A 24,211-nucleotide genomic window follows, 5' to 3' on the forward strand; every position below is an offset into this window, starting at 1 on the left:
GCTCCGCCCAAATGGGGAAAAGGGAAGTGAAAGTATCTCTCAGCTGCTGGGCAGACAGACTTGTGGCAGCAGGAACAAAGGAGTGACAGTCAGGGCCTGGAGGAGCAGGGCCAGCCCCCCGGGGGGGGGGGGCACTTCGGTGTGCAAAGACACAGAAATATCTATGTGTCCATAAGTGTTTCTGTCCTTCTATCTAAGGTCCCTGAGGGTAATAGGGGTGGGGAGAGGGGAGCTGTGTGTTTGTCACCTTCCCCTCGCCAACGAGGCTGTGGGGGGACAGAGGGAGAGACAGAAACTTAAAATCTCCCTTCCTGCGGGAGAGCCTGGACCCCGACCAGGTAAGGTCCCAGCATGGGAACACAGGGCTGGAGAGAGCACAAATGCTCAGCATCATAAACCCCGGGGGAATGTGCTTAGTGTTCCTGGAACTCAGTCAGACGTCAGGGAGAAATCAGCAAGGCTGCAGCCAAGGTGATGACGGTGGCTAATATCTCAGGTGCAAAGGTTTAAGGTGCCCCCAACTTCTGAATTGCATCCAGGGAGAAGGAGACACGTGGAGAGAAGTCGCTGGAATGCTGACCGGCACAGGCTTCCCTTGGATGCAGATGGAGATTGGAACCGAGATGATCTGGAAGCAAATACATGGGCAGGCGAGCCCCGCTGGGAGGGTGACCCTCTGCCTCCGACTCCTGTCTGTTCACAGATTTCTCATTCGGATTTGGAGTCATCATTCCACAAAGCATGAGACTTAATTCCATTTGAAACTGCAGGGGAAAGAGGTTTCTACCCTCTTTCTGTGGATGTTCTGTCTTCCCCGCAGAGGGGTGAACATCAGCCTGCTTGGGATCCCGGGATGCTTCTAAGGACGTCTTTAACCATGAGCAGGGTCTCTGTGTGCACCAGGTGCTGTATGCGTGTGGGTCTCGTCCCCTCTCCCTCTCTCACTCACTCTCAGGGGTACAAGGACTAGGAAGTTGAGCTACTGTTGGGCACAACTGTCCTCTGCTTCTTGCCTCCATAGGACACGTGGCCCAGACAAGGCCTGACACAGACGACACGACTTTTCTAGCGTCCCCTGTCTCTGTCCCTGGGCAGCAGGCTGACCCAGGCGACCACTGTGCCGGGTGTTGGCGTAAACGTGCCAGCTTTTCCGTGGCTCCGCTTAGGGTGGCTGAGATGAGCACTCTGAATAGAGGCCACCGAGCAGCTAGCCAGTGGGGTAGGGAGATCCACAGGTGGCCCTCGTGGGGCTCACAGTGACACCTGGGGCTGGTCCTGGCCTGGAAGGAGGGAAGGGGCTGCCCCCGTGGGGCCGGGGGGGGGGGGGCTGGACACGCATCACCTCTGTAAGAGCAGCAGTGGTTCCTGAGGAATCTGGAGGCCTCTGTAAGGAAAGCAAAGTTTCTGTGATCCAGAAGAAGCCAGACCCGCCAGGTTAGGATACGGACAGGACCAGCTTGAGGAGCAGATTTCACTCCTGAAAACCCTCCTGGACTCATTCAAAGGAAACAAGGAAGCGCCTGGGGCACTTTCTGCAGCTTCAAGGAACACTGACACCAGGGCCACCGTCACTGTTCCGGAAGTAGCCCAAGTGCTCGACCTGGAGGCCTGGACAGCCGGAGAAGCCACACTGAGGAGGAACCACAGGGCAAAGAAGCCACCAGGGGGACGGGCTCAGTAGGTGTCAGTCACCAGGAGCAGATTCTGTTCAGACTTTGAAGGTGGGTCCAATCTGGGAGACCCCTGTGGGGACCAGAGGTTTGTCACTGGGAGCTCAAGGTGGGGAAGAAGGGGTAGAAGGTCAGGAAGAAGGGGCAGCAGCAGGGGCAGTGGCTGCTGGGGCAAGGGGCTCAACACCCTTGGTACCTCTGTGTATGTAGAAACGGGGGGGGGAGCTGGTGCCTGGGACCTATGGCCCTACTCCAATGTCCCTGGAAGGGACATCCATCAGCGGGAGTCACCCCTGCCCCTCCCTGCTTTCTGGGGTGACTCTCTGGTGGAAGGGGTGAGTCTGCTCCTTGTTGGGTCTCCCCGGGCTTATCATGCCTGGAGAGGCCAGAGCTCTGTTGGCTTTTCCAAAGTCAAGTGCACAGGGACAGGAGCTTGGGGGGCTGTGGGAGGTTGGGGGTGTGTATGATTGATTGGAGCAGCCTGAGGCTGAATATGTGTGGATAAGCTCAATTTGGGGGTTTGGTTTTAGGGACCCCTTTTTTGCTACACACTAAGCCGCCACCCCCAGGGTAGCTTTTATCAGGATGGAAGCTGGTATTGTGAACCCCGTCTGCTTCACTTTTGTATCTATCTGTTGGTTTGGAACGCAGGTGAGGGAAAAGGACGCACTTTGGAGGGGCCCACTAACACCCTAAATTTGGGTCCAGCATATGGGCATACATCTCTTTCCATGAGTTCTTGTCTACCTGTGCCCGGGATGGGTAGAGAGGCTGGTAGTCCTACCCCCTTGCAATTGCATGGTCACGATACGGTTATCACATGTGGGTTCGGTGGGCATTTGGTGACAGTATTACAGTTTTGAGGGACCAGGGTGGGTGGTGCCCCTTCTCCTTCTAAGCAGAATCTCAGCGACCGGGCAGGCGTTGGTTGACCCGTGGCCTCCTGAAGCTGCAAAGTTGGTACAAAGCCAGAGGGATTGCTGGGGGTGGAAATGTGAGGATTTCTATAGGGAAGAGAGTAAATCCTTGAAGGAGGGGCTGGGAAGAGGCATCGGGGCAGGGAAGGAAATGGTTAAGGGGTGAGTGGAGGGAGGGAGAGAACCATTGGGCAATTTGGGAAAATCCATCTGGGCCACTTTCTGGAGGTCTGCACTCCCCTCTGGTGGTCATGCTTGGTATCACAGCCTCCTGAGAACTGGCTTCTGTTGCCGGTTCAGAGAAACTGAAACCGAAAATCCCTCTGGTAACTATCGAAACCCCTGGAAATTAGTCGTAGCAGCTCCATCATTTCTTCCCAAATAAAGGCTAACTAATTTAAGGATGGGATTCTGAGATCATTTTGATATTTGGCAGTTCAAACACACACAAACAAGCTTATAGCCTGGACGGAGAGGTCTAGGGCACATCTGCTTACCATTATCTGGAGGTGAAGGGAAGGGAGCCTGTCTTACCAACAGGAGCTCTTGTTAGAGATTGTTGTGGTTGGGGAGACCTTGGGCATTCCCGGAGCACCTGTGCCCAGGGCTGAGAAAGTCCTGCACAAAGGATAAGGTTGTCCTTCTCAGACCGTCAGCTCTAACAGTCCTGGCCCAGGAGAAACCCAAATAGAGTCTAATGAGCTCTCCCCTGGATCAAGTCCTGTGCTTTTTCCCTGCCTGGGGCATGTGCTTCCTCACATGTACAAGTACTGTGCCCATGAAACGGGCTGGCATCCTGGCGGGTCCAGGGTCCAGCACTAGTACACAAGGACCACGTGGCTCCGGCCAAGTCCTAAAGTGGCCCCGGGAACACATCGGCGTGGCCCTGAAGCTCCACCAGCCTCTGCTGGGCATCGTATGTCTCACCTTAGAATGAGGTTTGCGGGTGGGTTGCAAAGCTGCACAGTTTTTCAGGACCAGGTGGCCACCAGGGTCTCCAGGTACAATGGTTTATAGGCAAGACCACAACCAGCATAGTCGCACTGATTTCTCAAGACAATGACACTGAAGCTGAAAACATACCTCTCTCATTGGACTCTGGTTCGTTGTCCTGGGGCATAAAGGGTATACGGGGAAAGTTCCCGGGAGATCGGATGCCATTTCTGCAGCTTCCTCCACCATTTGAGAATGGCCAGTGTCAGTCTACAAGGTGACACCCTCCCCTCCATAGAGAAAGGAGACCTCTCTGCCCTTTCATCAATATGGGGGCCCCATAGGCATTCCGCCAAAAGCCTATGGGACCCCCTCCCCTGAATTATTCTAGGGAGCAGGGGTGGGGGTGAGTGGGGCGGGGAGGGGACTTCAGCCTCCTAAATGTGGAGCCATGGTGAGTGAGGGGCTCAGATATATATCCAAGAGCCTGGATTGTGTCCTCACTGCACAGCGTGCTTGAACAGGTTGGGCCTGGATTTCCCACTTGCCATCAGACAAAGGTACAACGTAGGAAACCAGGGCCCGTCTGTATTTCCTGAACAGACACAAAGTAAAGACATCAGCTCCTCCTGTAGGGCACTTCAGGCCACAGGCAGTGACACAAGAGTTTGCAAAACTTCTAAGAGCAGGCATGTGCAAAGGCATACAGAGTGCATATGCCATGGGCTCTATCACTATTCCCAGGGACCCCGAGGAGAGGTCACAGACACCAGACAAGCCAGGGGCCATGTCATTTAAAAAAAATTTTCATGTTTATTTATTTTTGAGAGAGACAGACAGACAGAGCATGAGCAGGGGAGGGGCAGAGAGAGGGGGAGGCACAGTATCCGAAGCAGGCTCCAGGCTCTGAGCTGTCAGCACAGGGCCCAATGCGGGGCTCGAACCCACGAACCACAAGACAATGACCTGAACCAAAGTCGGCTGCTTAACCGACTGAGCCACCCAGGTGCCCCAGGCCATGTCATTTTATAGCTAAGACTTGTGCTCCTGAGATCTCAAGGCTGGGGTCCTGCCTCTCCCACCCCCCTCCCCCATCCAGACACAGACAGCTGTAGATGGGCCGTTGGAGGTGGTGGGATGGAACATGGTCCTCCCTACCTCCCCAGCAGCTCTGCCAGAATGCGGTGGAAGATGTAAGACAAGTGTCTCAGCTCCCTGAACGCTCCCCACTCTTGTTTCCAGTAAAGATGTAGGTGAGATTACCACGATGGGGATCCAGAATGCATTGTTGGGTATGAACCAGTGTAGACTCTTTCCATCCCCCACACCATGGGTTCCGGGGGCAAACCTGAGTGAAGATTGGTGGGGGAGAAAAGTCCCAGACTTGATGGCACGTAGGAATCAGTGGTTTCAGGTCAGATGAAAACAATCTCAGGCCTATCGGTCCGAGTAGCAGTACCAGCTGAAGGTTTGATAAGTATCTGATGGATATGGTTCCGCACAACCTCCTGTGTCCAGGCTGGGTCTAGATTTACTAAACGGGCTGCTGACTGGCACCTCTCGCTGGGATCAGAATGTGCTCAGCTCGTCTTAGCAGGCCACTCACGTGGCCAGGCTCAGACTGCACACCCTGCCTCCTCTTTGGGCACAGCTCAGACTAGTTCAGACTGGTTTCACTCAGTCCCGGGCACCAACCAGTGGTTTGGGGAGGGTCTAGACACAGAAATTTGGGGTTCCTCTCTGTGACTTTCTCTTTTCCAGCCTTTCCCCCTCACCACCCAGAAAACTTAGTGGCCCTGGGCTTCTTCCCTGGCTTTGCTAACCAGAGGGAAGGTGTGAACTTTCTACCAAAGTTTTGCCCTCCCCTCCTCCATGCAAGACTGGCCTGGCTACTCTCAGGGCCCCGTGCTAATAAACAGTAAACATCTCGTATTGGCTGTTTCCTCTCGAGTTTCGAATTCCCTCCAAAGTCGGTCTGCTTTGGCTTACTTTTCAGTTGTTTTTTAGATGTTGTCCAGAGCGTCTAGCAGTTTTCTAGAAGAGACTGGTTGGTTAGGAGCTCTCGCCCTTGGTCCTAAGCAGTAGACCAGCCCTGCCCACCCCCGGGGCCCAGCCCTGCTTCTGGGGACATCAGTGGTTTCAGTGCCCGCTAAGCCTCCTGCTCACCCTAGGGGACAAGATCCTATGCTCAGTACATCGAACAGAAAGCACCCCTCTGTCAGGTAAGGCACAGTCAGATCTATGCAATCGTGCGCTTCTGTGCCCGCGGGAACACGAATGCTCACCCACTTAGGGCGGGCTTGTTCACTAAACAAAATGACAGAGCAAACGATGTGCCTGGGAGGACAAACATGGATTATTCTAGAATTTCAGTTGGAGTTAATACTTACAAACCTATACAGATAAGGCCTACAACTTGTTGCCCAGAAGCCCAAGACTCTTTTTCCTTTGTTAAAAGAGGAGACGGAGCCATCTGTATCGAGCCTGGTTTTTGTTTCAAAGGTCTTACTTTTATGCAGCCCTGTCTTTCCAAGGAATCGGGTCCACAGCCCGCCCTCTGCCTCCCTCCCGCACAAACTCCCCATGCACAAACTAGGGAAGGAAGAACCCCTGACTGGGTGTGTGTGAGTGAGCGTTTGGCCTGATAGGAAACCCAGCCAGGTAGTTCGGTCCCTGGGGCTCTGATCTCGAGCCTTGTGAAACCTCCCCACCCGGTTTACGCGGAGAGAGCTGGAGAAAGCCCTAGAGCTGATGCCCAGAGGAGCTGCCCTGGGAAGCTCAGGCTGAGAGGTCCTTACCAAGAGCCCCAGGTCCTCCTGTAGCTCCCAGGGACACAGGCACACAGCCCTCCCCCTGGAAGGTCACAGCCGAGCTCCCTAGCATCTCGGCAAACAGCCCCCAACTGAATCCAAGTAAACCAGACTGATGGGATGATAGGCTTAGTGCCCTTCGTTGCCCTTGGCTGTCCTGAGGGTGGGGTGGACGCCTTCCCTTCAAGCATGAAGACCAACTCAGCCTTTCTCCGCACAGCACAGGGCAGCGGGAACTCAGTCAACCTGCTCCCTTTGGTTCCGGGACCTCGGCCCTTCTGACTGACCTTGCACTGCCCCATCCACTGTTAGATACCAGGGCCTACCTCGGAGGGTCTGTTGGTCAGGCCTGATTTCCTTGGCCATCTGGCCTGTTCCCCCACCTTCCTAACAGCACCCAGTTTCCTCTGGGGAGATGACCTCTCCCCTTCGTGTGCGGGAGCAGAGGGACTGCTGTTCAATAGCTGGCCCCCGAGCAAGCCGGGCCAGCCAGAAGCTTTGGGGAGTCAGACTCTTGAGAGAAGTTTGCTAAGGAGTTTAAAAAAAAAAAAAGACGGAAAGCATTCATTCCGTGGTGGCTCCTTGACAAGACGGCTGAGTCGTTCCTGGTGCACAATTCTTGGATCTGCTCTGCTACGCTGCCCTGGTTCTGGGGCCATTGGTGAGCTCCGCACCCAGCCTTCCCGCCCTTGCGTGAGCCACTGGGCATCTGTTTAAACAGGGTCTTTTTGTCTCACCGAGGTAAAGCCAGTCTCACTGGCAAGGAGCCCCAGCCGACACGAGGACGTTTGTAGGTGATTTTCTTACTGTTCTCAGGATCAGGCACTTCCTAGGAGCACAGTAACTATTAACTCATTCATCCTCACGACCCAGCGAGCTAGGTACTAGCTTCTCCATTTCACACAAGGCGCTAGTGCACAGGGGAGGTAGGTCGCGTGCCCAGGGACGCCCAGCAGCTCGCTCGTGAGGAGCTGGGATTCCACCTCCTCTGCTGGCTTCGCGGCCGGTGTTCTCAAACGCTAGGCTCTGGTAGAAGGGCCAACTGCGACTGAGGCTTGATGAAAAATAACAGCTGGGATAGGGATGACACAGAACTATATTTACCAACATGCAGCCATGCTCATTCTATACTATGAAGTGAAATACATTGATTGGAACACATTTTATTGTCAAGATGGTGTAAGCACTGTTACCCTCCCAGCTTGCACTCCGCCCCTCTGCATTACAAAGCCTAGAATACTTTTCATCAAATTGGCAACCATGGGTACTCTTCTTCCCCAGAGAGGCCTACCGAGCATTGTGCTTCTTAGTGGTAGAAGATGGCTTGGAGCTTTGGGGGGGATATCCTGATATGCCCCTGACCGTTGAACCCCTGAGAGCTTATCTGTATGTCATGTCTCTGAATTCTTAGTAGGGTTTCTCTCTCACCATCTGGGACACATGTGACTCGACAAGGCTTTCGGAACACCCAACACTTTTTGCTGTTCAGGTCCAGTTAGCATACTGTCACTGTGATGGTTAATTTTGTGTCCACTTGACTGGACCATGGGGGTCCCTGATTAAACATTATTTTTGGGTACTTTACTGAGGATGTTTCTGGATAAGATCAGCATTAAAAAAATTTTTTTTAAATGTTTATTTAGTTTTGAGAGAGAGACAGAGTGTGAGTGAGGGAGGGGCAGAGAGAGGGAGACATAGAATCCGAAACAGGCTCCAGGCTCTGAGCGGTCGCGCAGAACCCGACTCGGGCTCGAACTCAATGAACCGTGTGATCATGACCTGAGCTGAAGTCGGACACTTAACCAGCTGAGCTACCCAGGCACCCCGAGACCAGCATTTTAATCAGTGGACTCAGCAAAGTAGATTGCCCTCCCTAGCATGGGTGGACACCATCCATGCTGTTAAGGGCCTGTTGAGTGGGAGAAAAGGGGAGAAACGCAAATTCATTCTCTTCCTGCCTGCTTAGTTGAGCTTTCCTCTTGGATTTCTGACTTTCTTGGACTGAGATTTATACTCTCTGCTCCCCTGGTTCTCGGGCCTTCAGACTTGGGCTAGAATGACACCTCGTCTTTACTGGGTCTCTGGCTCACAGATGGCATATCGTGGAGATTCTCTGTATCTGTAAGTATGTAAGCCAATTCCACATAATAAATCCCTGTATATATAAATGTATGGCTCTGTTTCCAAAACTTTTGGTTCTGTTTCTCTACAGAGCCCTGATTAATACAGTCAACAATATAGCGGATTGATGTACTGTATTGTGGTGTCAGGGTAGACTAGGTTCCTTCAGACTATATTGTAATAGAGGACAGGAGAATTCACCCCGTCCTGGGGCAGGACAGTAAATGTGTACAATTGTCCAGTCCATGGGGACATGAACTGCTTCCGATCTTATTTCCTACTAGATATTTTAAAAGCACATTTTCCATATTAACAGTTGCACAGCACATACCATAGGCCATGCTACTCTGCTCTAAAAGAGCACGTCTAGCACAGCAGCTGGTTGTTTCTAGTAGCCACGAACCAAGCAGCTTCTGCGGAGACCAGCCCAAATATAGTGGCAACGAGGACCCAATAGCTGCCGCCTTTAAATCTTGGCAGGTGGCACTAATCTCTGTCATTCTCCGGCCCAGGAATACGACATTGCTTTTGACTATTTTCACCGTAGGGAATTTCAGTTTCAGGGCCTTCCACTGGGCTTCTCTGAAGACAGTGATTATTATTTCACGGGATGCTTTGTAGGTTAAAGAACCGGTTCATCCAACTTCCATGTGTATCCTGATTATACCCTCAGGAAGTGGGGCGGCTTCATGGATCGAGTGGACCCATTGTGACACGGATATTACCTGACTTCCATACACTTTACTCAACAGGGACCATGATGGTGCTTTATGTCCCTAGAGTAGCATCGAATTCAGATGCTATATTCAACAACCTTTGAAACACCTATATATTTTCCTTTATAGGACATATGGTTTCTAGAATAAAAGACCGTTGGTCCTTTTGGTGAAGAACTGAGGAAATCACTATGTGTACATTTGCAAAGTTCTTTTTTTATGACACCTGCCTTCATTTCCCTCAGCATGTTTGGGGTCCAAGAATTGACTTAGGTCTGGAAACTGGGCAAGGGATCTTGACTTTTCATTGAGTCAGCTAAACGCAGCTCTCTGATCATCTATTTTTAATCTCTAATCTTTTTTGAAGGTATATATGAAGCAATATCCTTGTCGGCTGCCCATTTGTCTTGCCTATAAGAACACCACGTCTTGTAAGCTATCTCCAGAGACATCCACGGACCAGGCCCCACGGCTGTCATTCTAACCTTGCTGCGCATTACAGAAGTTATGTTGTCGTGCTCTGACAGTGAAATGCTACCCCTGATTTTGTTATCCAATCATTTCCGTTGCTGGAATACAGTTCTGTGCAACATTCCCACATCATTCTGACCTATAGAGGACAGCCCCGGCTGAGCATCTCAAGGATGCTGTTGCCTCTTTAGCAGTGTGTTCCTTATCACCTTGGTAAGTCAGTGTCTCTGAGGCCTCCTGAGGAACAGTTACCTGTAGTTGGTTTTTCCAGCTGGAGAGAATAAAGCCATGCCAATTTCATTAGGCTTTTGAATTTCCCTTTTCCATAATCTGCCCTACCAAGCCCAGTATGCTCTACTTCTGTTTCATCCAGCGTGTACCCTGGCTTATAGCAAGCCTCTGCGAGCCACCCAGGAATGTATTAGAATCATCACCTCTGGCCCTTGCCAGGATAACTAAGTTCTGTGGCACGGGAGAGCATGCCTGCATCAACAATTCTCCTCTTTCCAGTTTCCTATTCCCTTTCTTCTTTCAGGACCCACTCACACACAATCCCCTGGCACCTGCTGGTATATGTTGGCCCAGTCTTCCAGCTGCACTAGAGTAGAACCCTCTTTTCATCTCGCAGGCCCACTCAGCATACTCCCAGTTAGGTCATGCTGAGGCTACTCTGCATAGCCTTCATTCAGGCAGGAGGTGGGCTGGTAAGGGTCCGTCTCCAAAGCAGGGGCAGGAGTTTTCTGCAGGCCCTGAAGGCTCAGGGGGATCTGGAGTTCAGAGCTCTCCTGTACATCTACCTAGAGTTTCGGGGCTTCACTCCTTCTTTATTGGTGCCCTAACTTTGGCACAGGAGGCCACCCTGAGCTAGAATTCAGGCTTCTCTGAAATTCTGCCCTTCTGAAAATCAGGGCCAGGCCTTCCTTACTGTCTACTTTCCAGCTGCAGGGATGGGGGTGATTTTGGTTTAGGTGATTAATAGCCTTAAGCCTGTCTTTTACTCTTGTCAACATATTAGTGGCACTTACCAACAGCCTTCCAACCTCCACACTTGTTTCAGTTACTATCTCTCCTTCTGTAAATGTCAGATCATTGTTCCAGCGAATATGCCTCTCCCCCTATAGCCCATCCGGTTTCCTACAGGTGAAAGTTTTGGCAATGGCACGGTTGTAACACCTCAGGCACTGTCAACATTCCACTTGTCACAATCTGACTAGACGGTGACCTAACATCAGAACCCCATCCTCAAGTCCTGCTTGCTAGGACCAATACCTTAAGTTGGGTTCCTTGGAAGCAGAGCCCGAGATAAAGTCTCTTGAGTAAGTGATTTATTATGAGAATTTTCTCAGAAGAAGAGGGGTGAGGGAAGCAGGATAGCGTGGTAGGAAAAGCCAAGCATGGATTGGTACCAGCTGGAGACTAGCTCCAGCCTGATCTTGTGGAAAGTGAAGGGATACGGATCACTACAGGTTGGTTCCACCTTGGAGCTGGAAGCTGGCCCCCATGCCCAAGAGGTGTAATCTCCAGGTGAAGTTGGCATTGGCAGAGGGTGGTACTTTGGGGAAGAGTGTCATCAGCAGCCAACCCTCACAGCAGCTGGGACATGAAAGTTCTGCCCAAAAAGGAGATTTTCCAGGGTGTCAACAGCCTCCACTACACCAGTGAACTCCTCTCATTTGCTTCCTCAATAGAAAACACTTCCTTGAATTTCTTCTCGAACTCTGCCTCCAGTCTAAGTCCCATTAGGCCAAAGTCATTGTACTGAAAAATAAATCATAAAGACAAAAATAGCGATACTCATTATCAGTGTTATTGGACACCTTGCAATCAAAAACGTTTAGGACCTTGTTTTAAACACCTAAGTTACATTAACCAGGTGAAGCTTAAAAATTCAAGCAGCCAAGAACAACTTGTTTCCTACGTGCATGATTATTTCTGATTAAATAGACAGAAGTGAGAAATCACTGCCATACTTGGGACTCTGACGTATGTTGTTTGGGTTGTTTATTTCAGTGAGACTTAGGAAAGCCATCTATGTCCTTTGAAACCATCAAAGAGCACAGTCTAAGTACAATGAGCCATCCTGCTTCCCTGAAACTTCCAGTCCTCTCTGGTAACCCCTGTAAACTACACGCTCCATTCACATGCAAGAAGTCTAAAATTGGGGTTTCTAAGAGGTTGAGTTGATCTGGGGAGAGATAAGAAGGGTGATATAACTTTAAGATGCCATTCTCTCCTCCTTGGATTTGGAGCAGGTGGGACTCCACTGCTCTCTATGGGCAGCTGTCACCTTTGAGGAGGGGAATGAGCTCTCAGGGGCCTGGGGTTCTGGTTGCAGAAATACCTTCTGATTCACTACTACTCTGCCGTGGTGAGCTTAAGTCCTGAAATGGAAAAGTCACTCATGTCCAGAGCTCTTTCTTGTGCAGGCTTGTCATAGGGTGAGGGAAATGTAAAATTTTCCAGGCACCAGAAAACGAGGGCAGAGTGAGTCAGTGGAAAGAAAATGAAATGGAGGCAGAGAGAGCGCCTCTTACCTTGTAAGATGCCCTGTGGTTCCGAAAGATGAGGCGCATGTCCTGCACAAACTCCTCTACTCTAGGGTAGCCTTGTTTATTTAGCTTCTTCTTGATTTTGTCCAACCACATGGGTTCCTTTAGGTTTTGAGACACCTCTTTAATCTGGTGGGGGAAAAAATATCAATGGGAGAGTTATTGGCATTGTTCAATGTCTGTCTCCAGTGGATTTCCTGAACTCCAGCAGAGATGCAAGACAAAGAAAATGGCGGCTCATGCTCTCCCTCTCATGGGATTCAGATCACAGATCCCCCCTGTGTGAAAGTCACTGAACATCACAGCGGCCTGTAATCATGGTTGGTTGCTGTTACTTACATAATAATAGTATGGAATCTTCGAAAAAAAGGAGCTCTCTGAATGGCAATAGACCTTCAAGAGGAGGAACTCACATTTCTGCAAAAGAAGGCGGCTGTGAATTCACAGCAGTTTGGAGACATTGAGCCCATTCACATGCCCAGGCAGAGGCATGACTTAACACTGTCTTCTGGAACTTTCCCCAAACACGTTTGGCTTTCAGAAACAGACATGTAATAGGTGAATTATATATTCTGCAATTCAGTTCTGGTATGATTTCAGCATGATCGAGACATGGCTTGGAAGAGAAGGCTCCCTCAGGCGCCCTTCCCCTCCCTCGAGACCTGTTGGACTTCTCGGTGTCAGGGGGAAGGAGAAGCCTTGGGCTTTGCACCCAGCTCACCAACTGCTCCTCCGGCTGCATCTGCCTCTCCAGGACCTCAGATTCCCCATGACACTGCTGCCTTTCCAAAAACTCCATCCTGCAGAAGGTGCAACTCCACGGGTTCCTGAGAGGTCAGGCAAAAGTAAGCAAGGGCAAGGCCCCTGGAAACAGCCGCTGTGCCTATGGCTGTCATTGTCTTCCTTTTAGACATGGTTGATGGACACAGCTGGGAGATGAAGGGAATCCCTCTCAGAGCCTCCAGGACCCCCACGTGGAGCCTGAGCCCATGAGGATGGCAAAAGGGTGCCCATGACCCTTCTCCCATTGAGGGTGGCAATAGGGGGCTCTGTGCATGGAGGGTAGGGTTAGGGTGAGTAGTGGGCCCTCCTTTTCCTATCTGAGCTGCTGGGAGCCCTGCCTGCTTCGTCTGAGTGTCAAAACTGAGCCTTAAGCCCTGGGGCCCAGGCTTCTATCAGCCTGTGGAGCCCATGGTAAAATGCACAAACCAGGCCATGTTTCCTGCCTTTCTGAAAAAGTGCAGAACACAAACAGCTGGTGTTCCCACCTCTATGAACAGGGCTCAGGGCTAGAAAATCTTCTCAAAGGGACAGTAACACTAGGTAGGCAAGGGACCCAGCCACCAGCCTCAGCATCCCAGAGGGCAGCAAAGAACAGTATTCCCTCCTGCTGCCAGAGTCTTTAAACAGCTGGATCATGCTGCTGGATGCCATACCTATGGCCCTGCTCCTTCTCTCTGCAGGGGGATTTCCTCCTATGGCAGGAGGAGGGGTTCCTAATCCAAGTGGGGGGACTTCATCTCACAAACCTCTCAGTTTCCACTGGTGGGATGTGACAGTCCTCATGAAAAGATCTTGAACAGGTGTCACAACAGAACAGCTTTCCTCCATCCCGGCACATCTCACACACATCGGAGTTTCCCGGCTAGAAGGAGAATCAATGTCGGCATCCCTAGTGAAACCCCGGCAGGCCACCACTATGGGAATCTAGAACTCACTGCCTTTGTGTGAACCTGCATGAACATATCTATGCTTCTCCCTGAGGTATGAAGGAGTGGCATGGAGTGTAGACTTCAGAAGAAATCACGGTCTGCATTGATGCCCAGGAGGAGGGGCCTGTGTATCAGACCAGAAAAAATTCTCCCTATAAAACCAGAGATTCTAACACAGGAAGACTAGTAGCAAAACAAGATGATTTTATAGGAGTTGGAATAATATTGTTACCTTGCTGATAAAACAAGTTCCTGAAATAAAGTATTAAATGCATTTGCCTATACTGCAATGAAGAAGTAGAATCATGGAAGGGCAAAATATTGAGAATGTAATAAGATGTAGTAAGCTCCTTAGTGTGGAAAGTGATAAAAGATGAAAAGACACTCATTAACCATTATTGAGTCTTGTTTTTGGCTCATATTGGGTAAACGGGGTTCTAGCTATTTCTTTTGTTTTTTAAAATGACCCTATATGAGGAAGTGCTAGTCCCAATGAATGTCTAACCAAAAACTCCCATTCTGTGTCCCAGGGAATCCTCAAAGACACCTCCATCTGGGGTTGAGCCTGCTCTGGCATGGAGACATGGGGCCATTTTACTTCTCATCAGTGCAGACACTCATAGATTACAATCATCAACCTCGAGGAAGCAATGACCCTCTTTCCGGAAGAACAAGGAAATAACAAATACAACAGTGCTTAAGAATCTCCCACGCATATACTTTTTAACAGATACAGCTCTTTGTTTCTTAGTCCGGCTGCACATTAAAATCATCTGGGCATTAAAATACTAATGTCCTGGTCCCAACGCCAGAGATACTGGGTGGGCATAGCCATTGATAGTCTTTAATTATAAAACAGGTGATTTTGTGTATCAGAATCATTTGGGACTTTCAAACAATCCTAATGCCCAAGACGTAGCCCAGACTTATTAAGTCAGAATTTCCTACAGAGTGGAATCCAGGTAATATTATTTTTCAAAGGTCCTTGGGTGACTCAGTATGCAGCCCAAGGTGAGATTTAGCCTGAGCAAAGTCTGGTTATTGGGCATAGGGATATCATAAGTCAATGTTGCGTTGGCCCACAATATCTACCCCTGGAAAGATTATGAACAGGGGTGAGGGTCTCCATCCATCCCAAACAAGCCACCCAAATGCTGGACTCGAGAGCTGTTTAGATTATTGAAGACCCCCTCTGTTGGCCTAGGGTCAAAATCAGTGTGGATAAGATCTAAATCTTGTCAGGGGATTGCTTTGGAGGTAAAGTACGGACAGAACTATTTGACTATCCCTCCTCTGTTGGATGGCCTGTGTCAGTATTACGGCTTATGGAAACCCTCTGTGAGTGCTGCCCCTGGAGTCGTGCAAAGGTGACTCTGCCTCAAGTGTCTATTTTGTTGCAATGAAAGGAATCAAAGCATGATTTAGTGTAGAGAGTGTAGCCACCCACAATCCTGATAGACATTATAGCCGGCAACCCTGTGGGACCACACTGTGATTGGTTGCACAGTGATGGTTTCAGTCCTAACCAGTTCAGCACCTTGGTGGCCCCCTTGAGACTGGATACATGGCCTCCATAAAAGGCCCACCTGCCTTGCATGCATTTCTCTGCAGGACTCACGACAAAGGTCTACCCCCTGGACTCACCAGCTTGGCCCAGCCTGTTCCTTCTGGCTGATCTCAGCTCTGCTGCACCTTGGAGTGGCTGTTTGGGATTTTCCATCTCCTTCACTATTGCCTTTTTTAAAATGCTGCTATTTTTTCAAATTTGCTCCTTACCCCTAATCTGCAGGTCAGCTCTAGCTCTTTCCACTTCAGCCCAGGTTCTAGAGGCCCCAGGGGACTAGAGCTCTGTCCTCTGAGCTCCCATACTCACTTTCAAAGGGAAATGAGGAAACAGGAAGGTTTTACTAAACAAACAGGAAAAGATGTTTTCATGCAGAGACACCAGGTTGAGAATCATCTCCCTGGTGTGGGTGATACACCTTCTGTTCTCTGCTCATCACACAGCGACATGCCCCAACTGAGTGTGAGCACGCTTTAGTCAAACGCAGCAATGGCACAGATAGTGCACGGAGGGACAAGGCCTGCATTATTCTGGGGTTAGAGGCATAGTACTTACATAAGGGTTAACTAAGGTATTGTTGTGAGACTTTGGTATTATCTGTTGAAAAAAAAGAAAGATTGAATGACAATATTGAATGTAAGGATTGCATCCATCCCTTCTTTAACAGCCATTTGTTGAGGAATTAAGCCACAGTCTACCCATTATTTCATACCTGGTTTCATGGACCTAGATATCTACTTGGAGAATAAAAAGTACCAAAATACCACTGTTGGGCCCAATGCAAGTTCAGTTTCCTGGATTTCCTACCCAAGGTAGGCCTTTGTGAAGTCATGCAGGGAGTCTGGTCCTGGTTCCCACAGATGGAGTTGGAGAGACTCCACTGGTTCTCCTAATTTGAGGATCTCTCAGGCATTTTTCTCTACCTTAGAAAGTATCATCCCACTGGGAGGAGGTGTAATGAGAGAATCAGGCCGATAACTCATCACCAACAGCCCCCGGTGACCACAGGACCTAGAGTTCTGGAATCCATGGGAACGTCCCAGAGAATCCCACTGCCTTTCATAGTCCTCCTAGAGCACAGCCCTAAAGACGAAATGTGCCCAAGGTCCCCAGTGCTGCAGCTTTTCTTCCAGAAGGTCACCCTCCTCTCTCCTTCTAAAAAGATGTCAGCTGGGTGACTTTTCAGAGGTAATTGACTATCACTCACTAGACTTACAATTCTTTTGCATATCCAGTAGAATGACCTGGCTTTCTTCCCTCTGGAATGCAGCTTTTATCTCCATCCAGGACAGAGTAGTCATAGACAAATGATCCATGGGACCATGACCTGAGAAGTGGCCATGTCATTGCCCCTTTCTCTGTGTAACCTAAAATTTCCGTCCCCCTCCCCCTTGGTTAATCTTCCATGTTAGAATTTGAGGTTGAAACAATCCTCAAGGTCAGGAATATTATTTCAATCATCTCTAATGGCCATTGGGCATTTAGTATGGGTTTGATGATTATATGTTGAATGACTAAATAAATTGAATATTGCTTAACTTAAGAAAAGAGATTGCTATCTCTTAAGAAATATTAGAATATGATATACTGGAGAAATATATTATTTACAACACAGCAGCTGTCACCAAAGGGGATTAGTGACCCTTGTCAAGAGCCAATAAGCTATCACATGGTTTCAAGAGTAATACTTAAGTTTCCAGAAGCCAAGGGGCACTATCAGCAAAAGTGGTTCTGAGACTCACAGAGGACTCATGGGAGTAATATTGGATCCTGAGATTTGCCACTTTGGGGAGTTCATGGGGAGACAAATATACAGGCTTGTTGCTAAATAGTGCTGCACCCATGCGTAAGGGTAAAACCTGTTGATAAGAAGTTGCAAGCTCACAGGGGTAATCTAATTGAGTAACTATTTTATTTTATTTTTTAAATTTTATTTTTATTTTACTTTTTAAGTAAGTTCTATGACCAACATGGAGCTTGAACTCACAATCCTGAGATCAAGAGTTGCATGCTCTACCAACTGAGCCAGCCAGACACCCCTAACTAAGTCTTCACACCTGGGGAATGATATAGATGCTGGTCTTTAAAATACCAAAGAGATCAAATAATTGTTTCCCTTTAGGAAATCCAGGGGATTAAATATCCCAAGGACCGAAAGTTCAAACAATCCAGAACATCAGATAATCACGTTCCCAGTGGAAGATGAAGACCCATTGCCCAGCTATGCTTGACCTACCTTAGAAGTTTGTGAAAGTCCCAGATGGCCACTCCTACCTGAAGTATGTAAGAATAACATGTCTCACCTCCTGCTCCTCGCTAAGCTCTTATTCATACCCAATCTTGAAAAACCTTGTCTTGAATCTACACTGCACTTAACCTGTTTATTTGCTGTCTACATAGATTTCTTCCATTTAGAGAGAAGTCATTTTCTCAGATAGAAAGGAGATCTGTAGCTGAAAGGGTAGCATCAAAGTAAAAAATTTTCCAGGTTGGCCCCTCCCATATGATACATCAGTCTCCCAAAAACTTCCTTCCCAACAGCACTGTCTTCAAAAACGGCAAATAATTTCCCCTGAAAAGAATTGCATATGTATGTGCGTTAATTTAAATGGAAGGTGAAAGGGTATGAAATGGGTCAGAAAAGAAATATGCCTTTTGTTACCTGTCACGTGGAATAATACAGTTTCATATATGTCCCAGAGTAGACTGTCTACCAGAGAGGGGTCGTCTGAATCACCAGGAACAAACTTGCTCCATCAGATTTCATTTAAGTTAGACAATAGTAACAATGATTTTTTTAGAATATGGGTTTGAGGGGCACGTGGGTGGCCTAGTCTGTTGAATGTCTGACTCTGGATTTCTACTTAAGTCATGATCCCAGGGTCGTGGGATCAAGCCCCACATCAGGCTCCACACTGAGCGTGGAGACTGCTTGAGATTCTCTCCCTCTCTCCCTCTGCCTCTCTCCCCATCTCATGCTCTCTCTCTCTCTCTGTCTCTCTAAAAATAAAATAAATAAATAAAAGAGGTGCCTGGTGGCTCAGGCAGTTTAAGCGACCAACTCTTGATTTCAGCTCAGGTCATGATCTCATGGTTCATGGGATTGAGCCCCGCATTGGGCTTCACGCTGACAGCACAGAGCCTCCTTGGGATTCTTTCTCTCCCTCTCTCTCTGCCCCTCCTCTCTCTCTCTTTCTCTCTGTCCAAGTAAGTAAATAAACATTAAAAAAGCAGAAACTCTGAAGTCACATGCTCAAAAAGAAGGGTGGGGAGATGGAGGAAACCTAAGTATAATAACTCAACTGAGAATAGTATATAATTGTACATAATAATAGCAGTTATGTGATGAGAACTTATAAAAAGTGACATAATAATCACCTTTCTTTTCCTGAAATATTTTCTTAGAGGATTATGTAGAAATCCTTTCTGAAAGATAAAAAGATCCAAGTATGTGGTTACATGTGATTCTGCTTTGTGAGTCTGGCATTTTCAGCCTCTTCCCATATATTTCTACCTGAGTGTCCCACTGTCAACTCAAAGCCAGGGTGGCTAAATGACAAACCATCTCCCTCTCTTCACCTGTACTTCTTCTAGAATTCTATCAATGGTAGAATTTCAAGCAATGGAAATATCATCTTTAGAACTTTTTTTTCTCATGTGCTTTTCCCCCCCAAATTTTAAGAGGTTTTCCTTCACAATCTCTTTGACACCTCCCATTTCCTTTCCATTCCTGCCAATGCCACTCATGCTGAGTCCATTGACCAAAGCAATTCAATCAACACACACTTATCCCATGCGTACTGGATATCAGATACTCTGGACAATCTTGGGAACACAAAGATGGGCAAACCCTAGAGGTGTCTAGAGAGAAAAAGTAAATACATGGAAAGATAATTATGAAACAGTGTAATAATGGTCTTGGTAGTGGGCTCGTGGATCCCAGAGAGGGAATGGAAATCACTTCAAGGCGCCATGGTTGTCTAAAATACTGCTTTAAATATGTCATCTCACATCTCAGAAGAATTCACTGATTTTTCATTGTCTATATTATGAATTTAAACTCCTTAGGCTGAAATTAAATCCCTCCATAAACAACTCTAATTGATGGATCATGCCTGTCATACACAACCTGTCTACCCCAACCCACAGAGCCACTTTAGTTGTAGCTCTGGTTTTCATGCCGTTCTTTCTCTGGAGTAGCCTCTTTTCATTTGTATGACTGTACACTGTCTTCTTTCAGTGTATTACATGAAGTTGTCTGCATGCACCTGAGTCACAGTAGCCTCTCTCTCCTCTCAGCTCCAGCCCCTATCCAGGCAAAGCCCCCTTTCTGGCATTTGATGTGGCATTTTACAGAGGTTATGAATGTGGGGCATCTCTTCCTGGGTAAGTGGATAAACTCAGGGGCATCAGGTTTTATCTATAACTCAACAAAAAGGTGGTGAGCAAATAATGACCACACAACATGGAAAGTCCATCTGCTCCAGTCCCTGGAATACCTCCATCAGCCATCGTAGAGGCCTCCTACCACAGCGCACACTCAGCTTCCAGTTCTTTGATCTTGCGTAGCCTCCTCTGATTTCAAACTCCCTGGGGGTGAACCATTTTCCATCCTCACTCTGTATAGATCTCACCAAGGATCCTCCTGTAAGACCAGGGTAAGTTGATTCTGAGCCCTCTGTGTCTTCAGAACTCCAATGATGGGCTCCTACCACAGTGCATCTGGAGCCACCCAATTTGGGCTCCAGATGTGTAGCGGGAGAGTGTAACCTTCCTTTTCAGCCTTCAGACTCCCCAAATCTAGCCTGTACGTCCCCTCAAAGGAGATTTCCTGCCTTGGGGCAACATTTTTTAAACCTCATGCAACAACAAGGTGATGATTACCATCAAAATCAATCTTTTATAAGTGTTTCAAAATCATCTACAAAGGAAAAGCAAGTGAACCTGAAGGGTGAGAGGATCTCAATTTGCTGGGGAAAGAGAACAGACCAGAGCCTCCAACAGCCCTTGGGGGCAATGTGGAGGCAGAACCTCAAGTTGAGACTGAGCTCAGAATGGCACCACCCAATATCTGTAGCCTTTGTTACAACATTTTTTATCCAATATAATGGCATTATTGAGCAGATATTTTCCCATCCCCAAATCACGGATAGCTGATAATAAAAATAATTAGGGAGGCACCTAGTGGCTCAGTTGGTTGAGCATCTGACTCTTGATCTTGGCTTACGTCATGATCTCACAATTCATGGGTTCGAGCCCCACATTGGGCTCTGCACTGATGGTGCGGAGCCTGCTTGGATTTCTGTCTCTTGTTCTTTCTGCCCCTCCCCTGCTTGTGCTCTCTCTAAATAAATAAATAAATAAATGTTAAAAAAATAATTGTGAAGTGTTACCCAGTGGAAAATTAAGCTATGCGTAAAAGATAGTCATATGCTATACAGCATTTCTCAGTCATTAGAAAAACACACATCAAAATCACAATGAGATACCACTCCACACCCACTGGGATGGTTGTAATAAAAAAAAGTCAGACACTAACAAGTGGTGGCAAGGAAGTAGAAAAATTGGTGCCCTCATACATCGCTGGTGGGAATATAAAATAGTGCAGTCACTGTACAAAACATTTTGGTGCTTTCTCAATAAATTAAATATAGCTTTACCCTATGAACTAGTGGTTGTACTCCTGGTCTAGAACCAAAAGAACTGAAAACACTTGTTGACACAAAACTTTATACATGAATATTCAAAACAGCATTGGTCATAATAGCTAAAGAGTGGAAACAACCCAAAGTGATGAATGAATGATGTGTATGGTGTATTCATACCATGAAATGTATTATTTGGCAAAAAAAAAAACCAAAAAACAAAAACGAATACATGCTATTACACAGATGAACCTTGAAAACATGATGTTAAAGTGAAAGTGCTCAGCCAGAAAAGGGCACATATTAAATAATTCTGTTTATATGAAATACCCAGAATAGTCCAATTTATTAAGCGGAAAATAGATCAGTGGCCGCTTAGGGCTTGACAGTGGGATGAACTGGGAACGCGTACTGACTGCAAATAGATATGACATTTGCTTTAGTCGGGGACAGACACAAATGTTCTGAGATTAGGTTGTGGTGATGGCTGAACAATCCTGGGAAAATGCAAACAAAGTTCAACAGTGAATTGTATACTCTGGGTGGGAAACTGTACGATATGGGATTGTATCTCAGTCAAGCTATTTAAGTATTTTACATCAATTACATAAATTAATTCCTCAGAGCTACACTGTGAGGTAGGTTTTTAATTATTATCCCCCTTTTTAGATGAAAAACATTTCATCTAAAGCTCAGAAAGGTCCCACTCTCTACTCAGATAAATCAGGCCCTCCTGGTATAGGTGTGGCTGGGGTTCAGGCTTCCAATTCTAAATTCTGTGCTCTTTTCACCACATCAACACCTTGCCCTGGTGGTGATCATCCAGAAGGGAGAGAGGATATGAAGGTCGAGGTTGAGGGCTTCTCCCTTTTAATTCTGATTTACTTCTTTTTGGTTCTTTGGGCACCCCCATGGACACTTCGATGTGGGAGTGAGCACCTAATATGTATGATTTCTGAAGGTGTAAACATAGCATCTTAGGGATCCCTTCTTCTTTCCCTTGAGCCAAACTTCAGCCTCAATACCTCGACCTGTGCAATTGACATGGGTAATTCACATACTGCAAATCAAAGTAGACCTGGAACCCACCTTGTTTCAGTTTCTTCTTATATAACATCCCCTTCACCTCACCACAGGTCACAGGAAGTATTTGAGAGCAAAAATCCACCATAGAATCTGTGTGGCTTCTTGACCCTGAAAGAGAAGATTTCTTCATTCTACTTCATTGTGCAAATTAATCTTGTCGATTTTGTTCCTATAAAGATATAGAGGTGCTTGGAGAAATCTATTCCACAAATGTCTAGAGTCAAAGTCTTTCTTCTATGTGGCATTTTTGATACATAACGACAAAATGTCTACCTTTATCTTACCCCTCAAATCCCACACAAAACAGAATGCTTTTTCAGAGAAATCAGGCTTCAAGAAAACTGCCTTATTCTCAATCATTTCAACCTTGTTGGTTCTTCTATGACATTGAAACCCACAACAGCTGCCATGTTCTGAAGGGAGCTGTCCAGCCCCACACTATTTTACTGCAGTTAGGTAACCGGAGACAAAGTAGCAGACTGCACTAATGCCTTCTTGATTGAGATCTGACTGAGCAGAGGGAGGGTAATGAATGACAGGCTAACCTAATGGAGATGACGTCTGCCTTCTAGTCTTGTTCTCTGCTTTGCTTCATTTCTCTCTCACATCAGCTTTCTCCATAGCTAAAAGAGGAGCTCAGGAAACTCTAGAATAATCTGCACACTGCATGAGGAAAGGCAGCTGGAGACCTGACTCCACAAAATCGGGGGTGAAAAGTCTTCAAATGAACTAACTCAAGGAGGATGTGTAGCTGATGCTGTCCTTCCAGCCAATGTTTTAGAGCCAAGATGGGAGGTGGGGGCCTGTCCATGGTCCAGTTTTGATCCAGGTAGACTATCAGAACTGCAATGAACAAGAGGGTTAGCCTAATTCACTCTCTTGCTTTACAGATGAAGAAACTGAGGCAAAGGAAGTCAAGTGACAGGCCTAAGCCCACACAGTCAAAAGGAGAGAAAGGCACAGACTGCTACTGACCACTACTCTTGGCTGGTGTGCAACCTGTGACTCTTGATGTAGCAAGAGAAGGATCAGCTGAATAATTTGTGGGTTGTATGGCAACAGACAATTCCCCGCTTGGAAGTTGTCAGTTCAGTGGGGACAGCATTCCTGTAGTGGCCCCTGGACCTGCAAGTCCTGGTCACCAAGTTACTTGTTTATGGGATTATCTTCTTTCTCTCCCTGACATGGTTTGAAAATGATTCAAATTGTATACATCTCTCAACAGCTACTAAAGCTGCAAAGCAGTTAGGGAAGTGGGTTTATTGCTAAAATCACAGAGCACAGGAAAATAGCCGTTTAGTTACTGAAGTTATTCCCCTTTTCTTCTTTACCTTTTGACCGGACTCTTTTCCGTGAGGCTCTGTCACCATGAGTTGAGTAAACAGGAGGTCTGCCTCTCTTTTTCCCTGAGAAAATAGAAAAATGTAATCACTGAATGTATTAGTGCTTTCCAAAATTTCCATTTAAATATAACTTCCCCAAAGTCTGTCTAATGGATAAAGAAAAATACACAATCCCTAGTTTTAAGATACCAAGAATTAGATAGGTCATCTTATGTTCATCTTGTATTTTATTTGTCATATCTCACATTAGTAAAACAAACAAGTGAAATCAGCATTTCATTTATATCTCAAGCAACTATGTGTTAAGTACTTAATAGGTGCCAATTGTACATCTACTAATTGACTTAGTCTTCTCAACAAACATATGAAATCAAGATGATGATCACTGCCATTAAAGAAACTAAAATATTCAGGGAAAATTGAGACAAAAATTACAAAATTAAGTGAAGGTATTTCAGGTTTCTTCTTGCAGAGAAATAGAAATGGAAGTTCTGTGAGGGAAACTCTACGGTGAGCTTCACAGGTGAGACACATGTTCCACATCACCTTGAATGAAGTTATTTATACATCTGTGCTGAAAGCAATAGTAAATAGTAAACCAAAGGCTTTGTCCACCTGGGTTTTGACAAAGATATTAGAATCTAAGAAACTAACCAGAAGAAGGCTAACCTAAG

General features: G+C 47.1%; 1 protein-coding gene and 1 long non-coding RNA gene across 2 annotated transcripts in view; one reads left to right on the plus strand and one right to left on the minus strand.

Annotated features, from left to right (window-relative positions):
* The first annotated feature begins 43 nt into the window (after window positions 1-43).
* Window positions 44-10,810, plus strand: LOC144617113 (uncharacterized). Its single transcript, XR_013557165.2, has 3 exons — window positions 44-338; window positions 540-1,721; window positions 9,535-10,810. It is a non-coding gene; the product is annotated as an uncharacterized LOC144617113 (long non-coding RNA).
* Window positions 10,811-10,948: 138 nt separating this feature from the next.
* The window catches only part of SP140 (SP140 nuclear body protein), a 65,571-nt gene continuing 52,308 nt past the window's right edge, over window positions 10,949-24,211 (minus strand). The window contains exons 18-27 of the mRNA XM_078452580.2: window positions 23,526-23,600; window positions 22,198-22,302; window positions 19,963-20,108; window positions 18,842-18,889; window positions 16,019-16,060; window positions 13,717-13,832; window positions 12,909-13,014; window positions 12,527-12,604; window positions 12,173-12,316; window positions 10,949-11,396 (exon numbers count right to left, since the gene is read on the minus strand). Coding sequence (XP_078308706.2) covers window positions 11,289-11,396; window positions 12,173-12,316; window positions 12,527-12,604; window positions 12,909-13,014; window positions 13,717-13,832; window positions 16,019-16,060; window positions 18,842-18,889; window positions 19,963-20,108; window positions 22,198-22,302; window positions 23,526-23,600 — 968 coding nt within the window. The 3' untranslated portion in view covers window positions 10,949-11,288. The remainder of the gene's footprint in view (window positions 11,397-12,172; window positions 12,317-12,526; window positions 12,605-12,908; window positions 13,015-13,716; window positions 13,833-16,018; window positions 16,061-18,841; window positions 18,890-19,962; window positions 20,109-22,197; window positions 22,303-23,525; window positions 23,601-24,211) is intronic.

Source organism: Panthera onca, chromosome C1 (genome assembly GCF_046562875.1).
Source record: "Panthera onca isolate mPanOnc1 chromosome C1, mPanOnc1 haplotype 2, whole genome shotgun sequence".
Classification (NCBI taxonomy): domain Eukaryota; kingdom Metazoa; phylum Chordata; class Mammalia; order Carnivora; family Felidae; genus Panthera; species Panthera onca.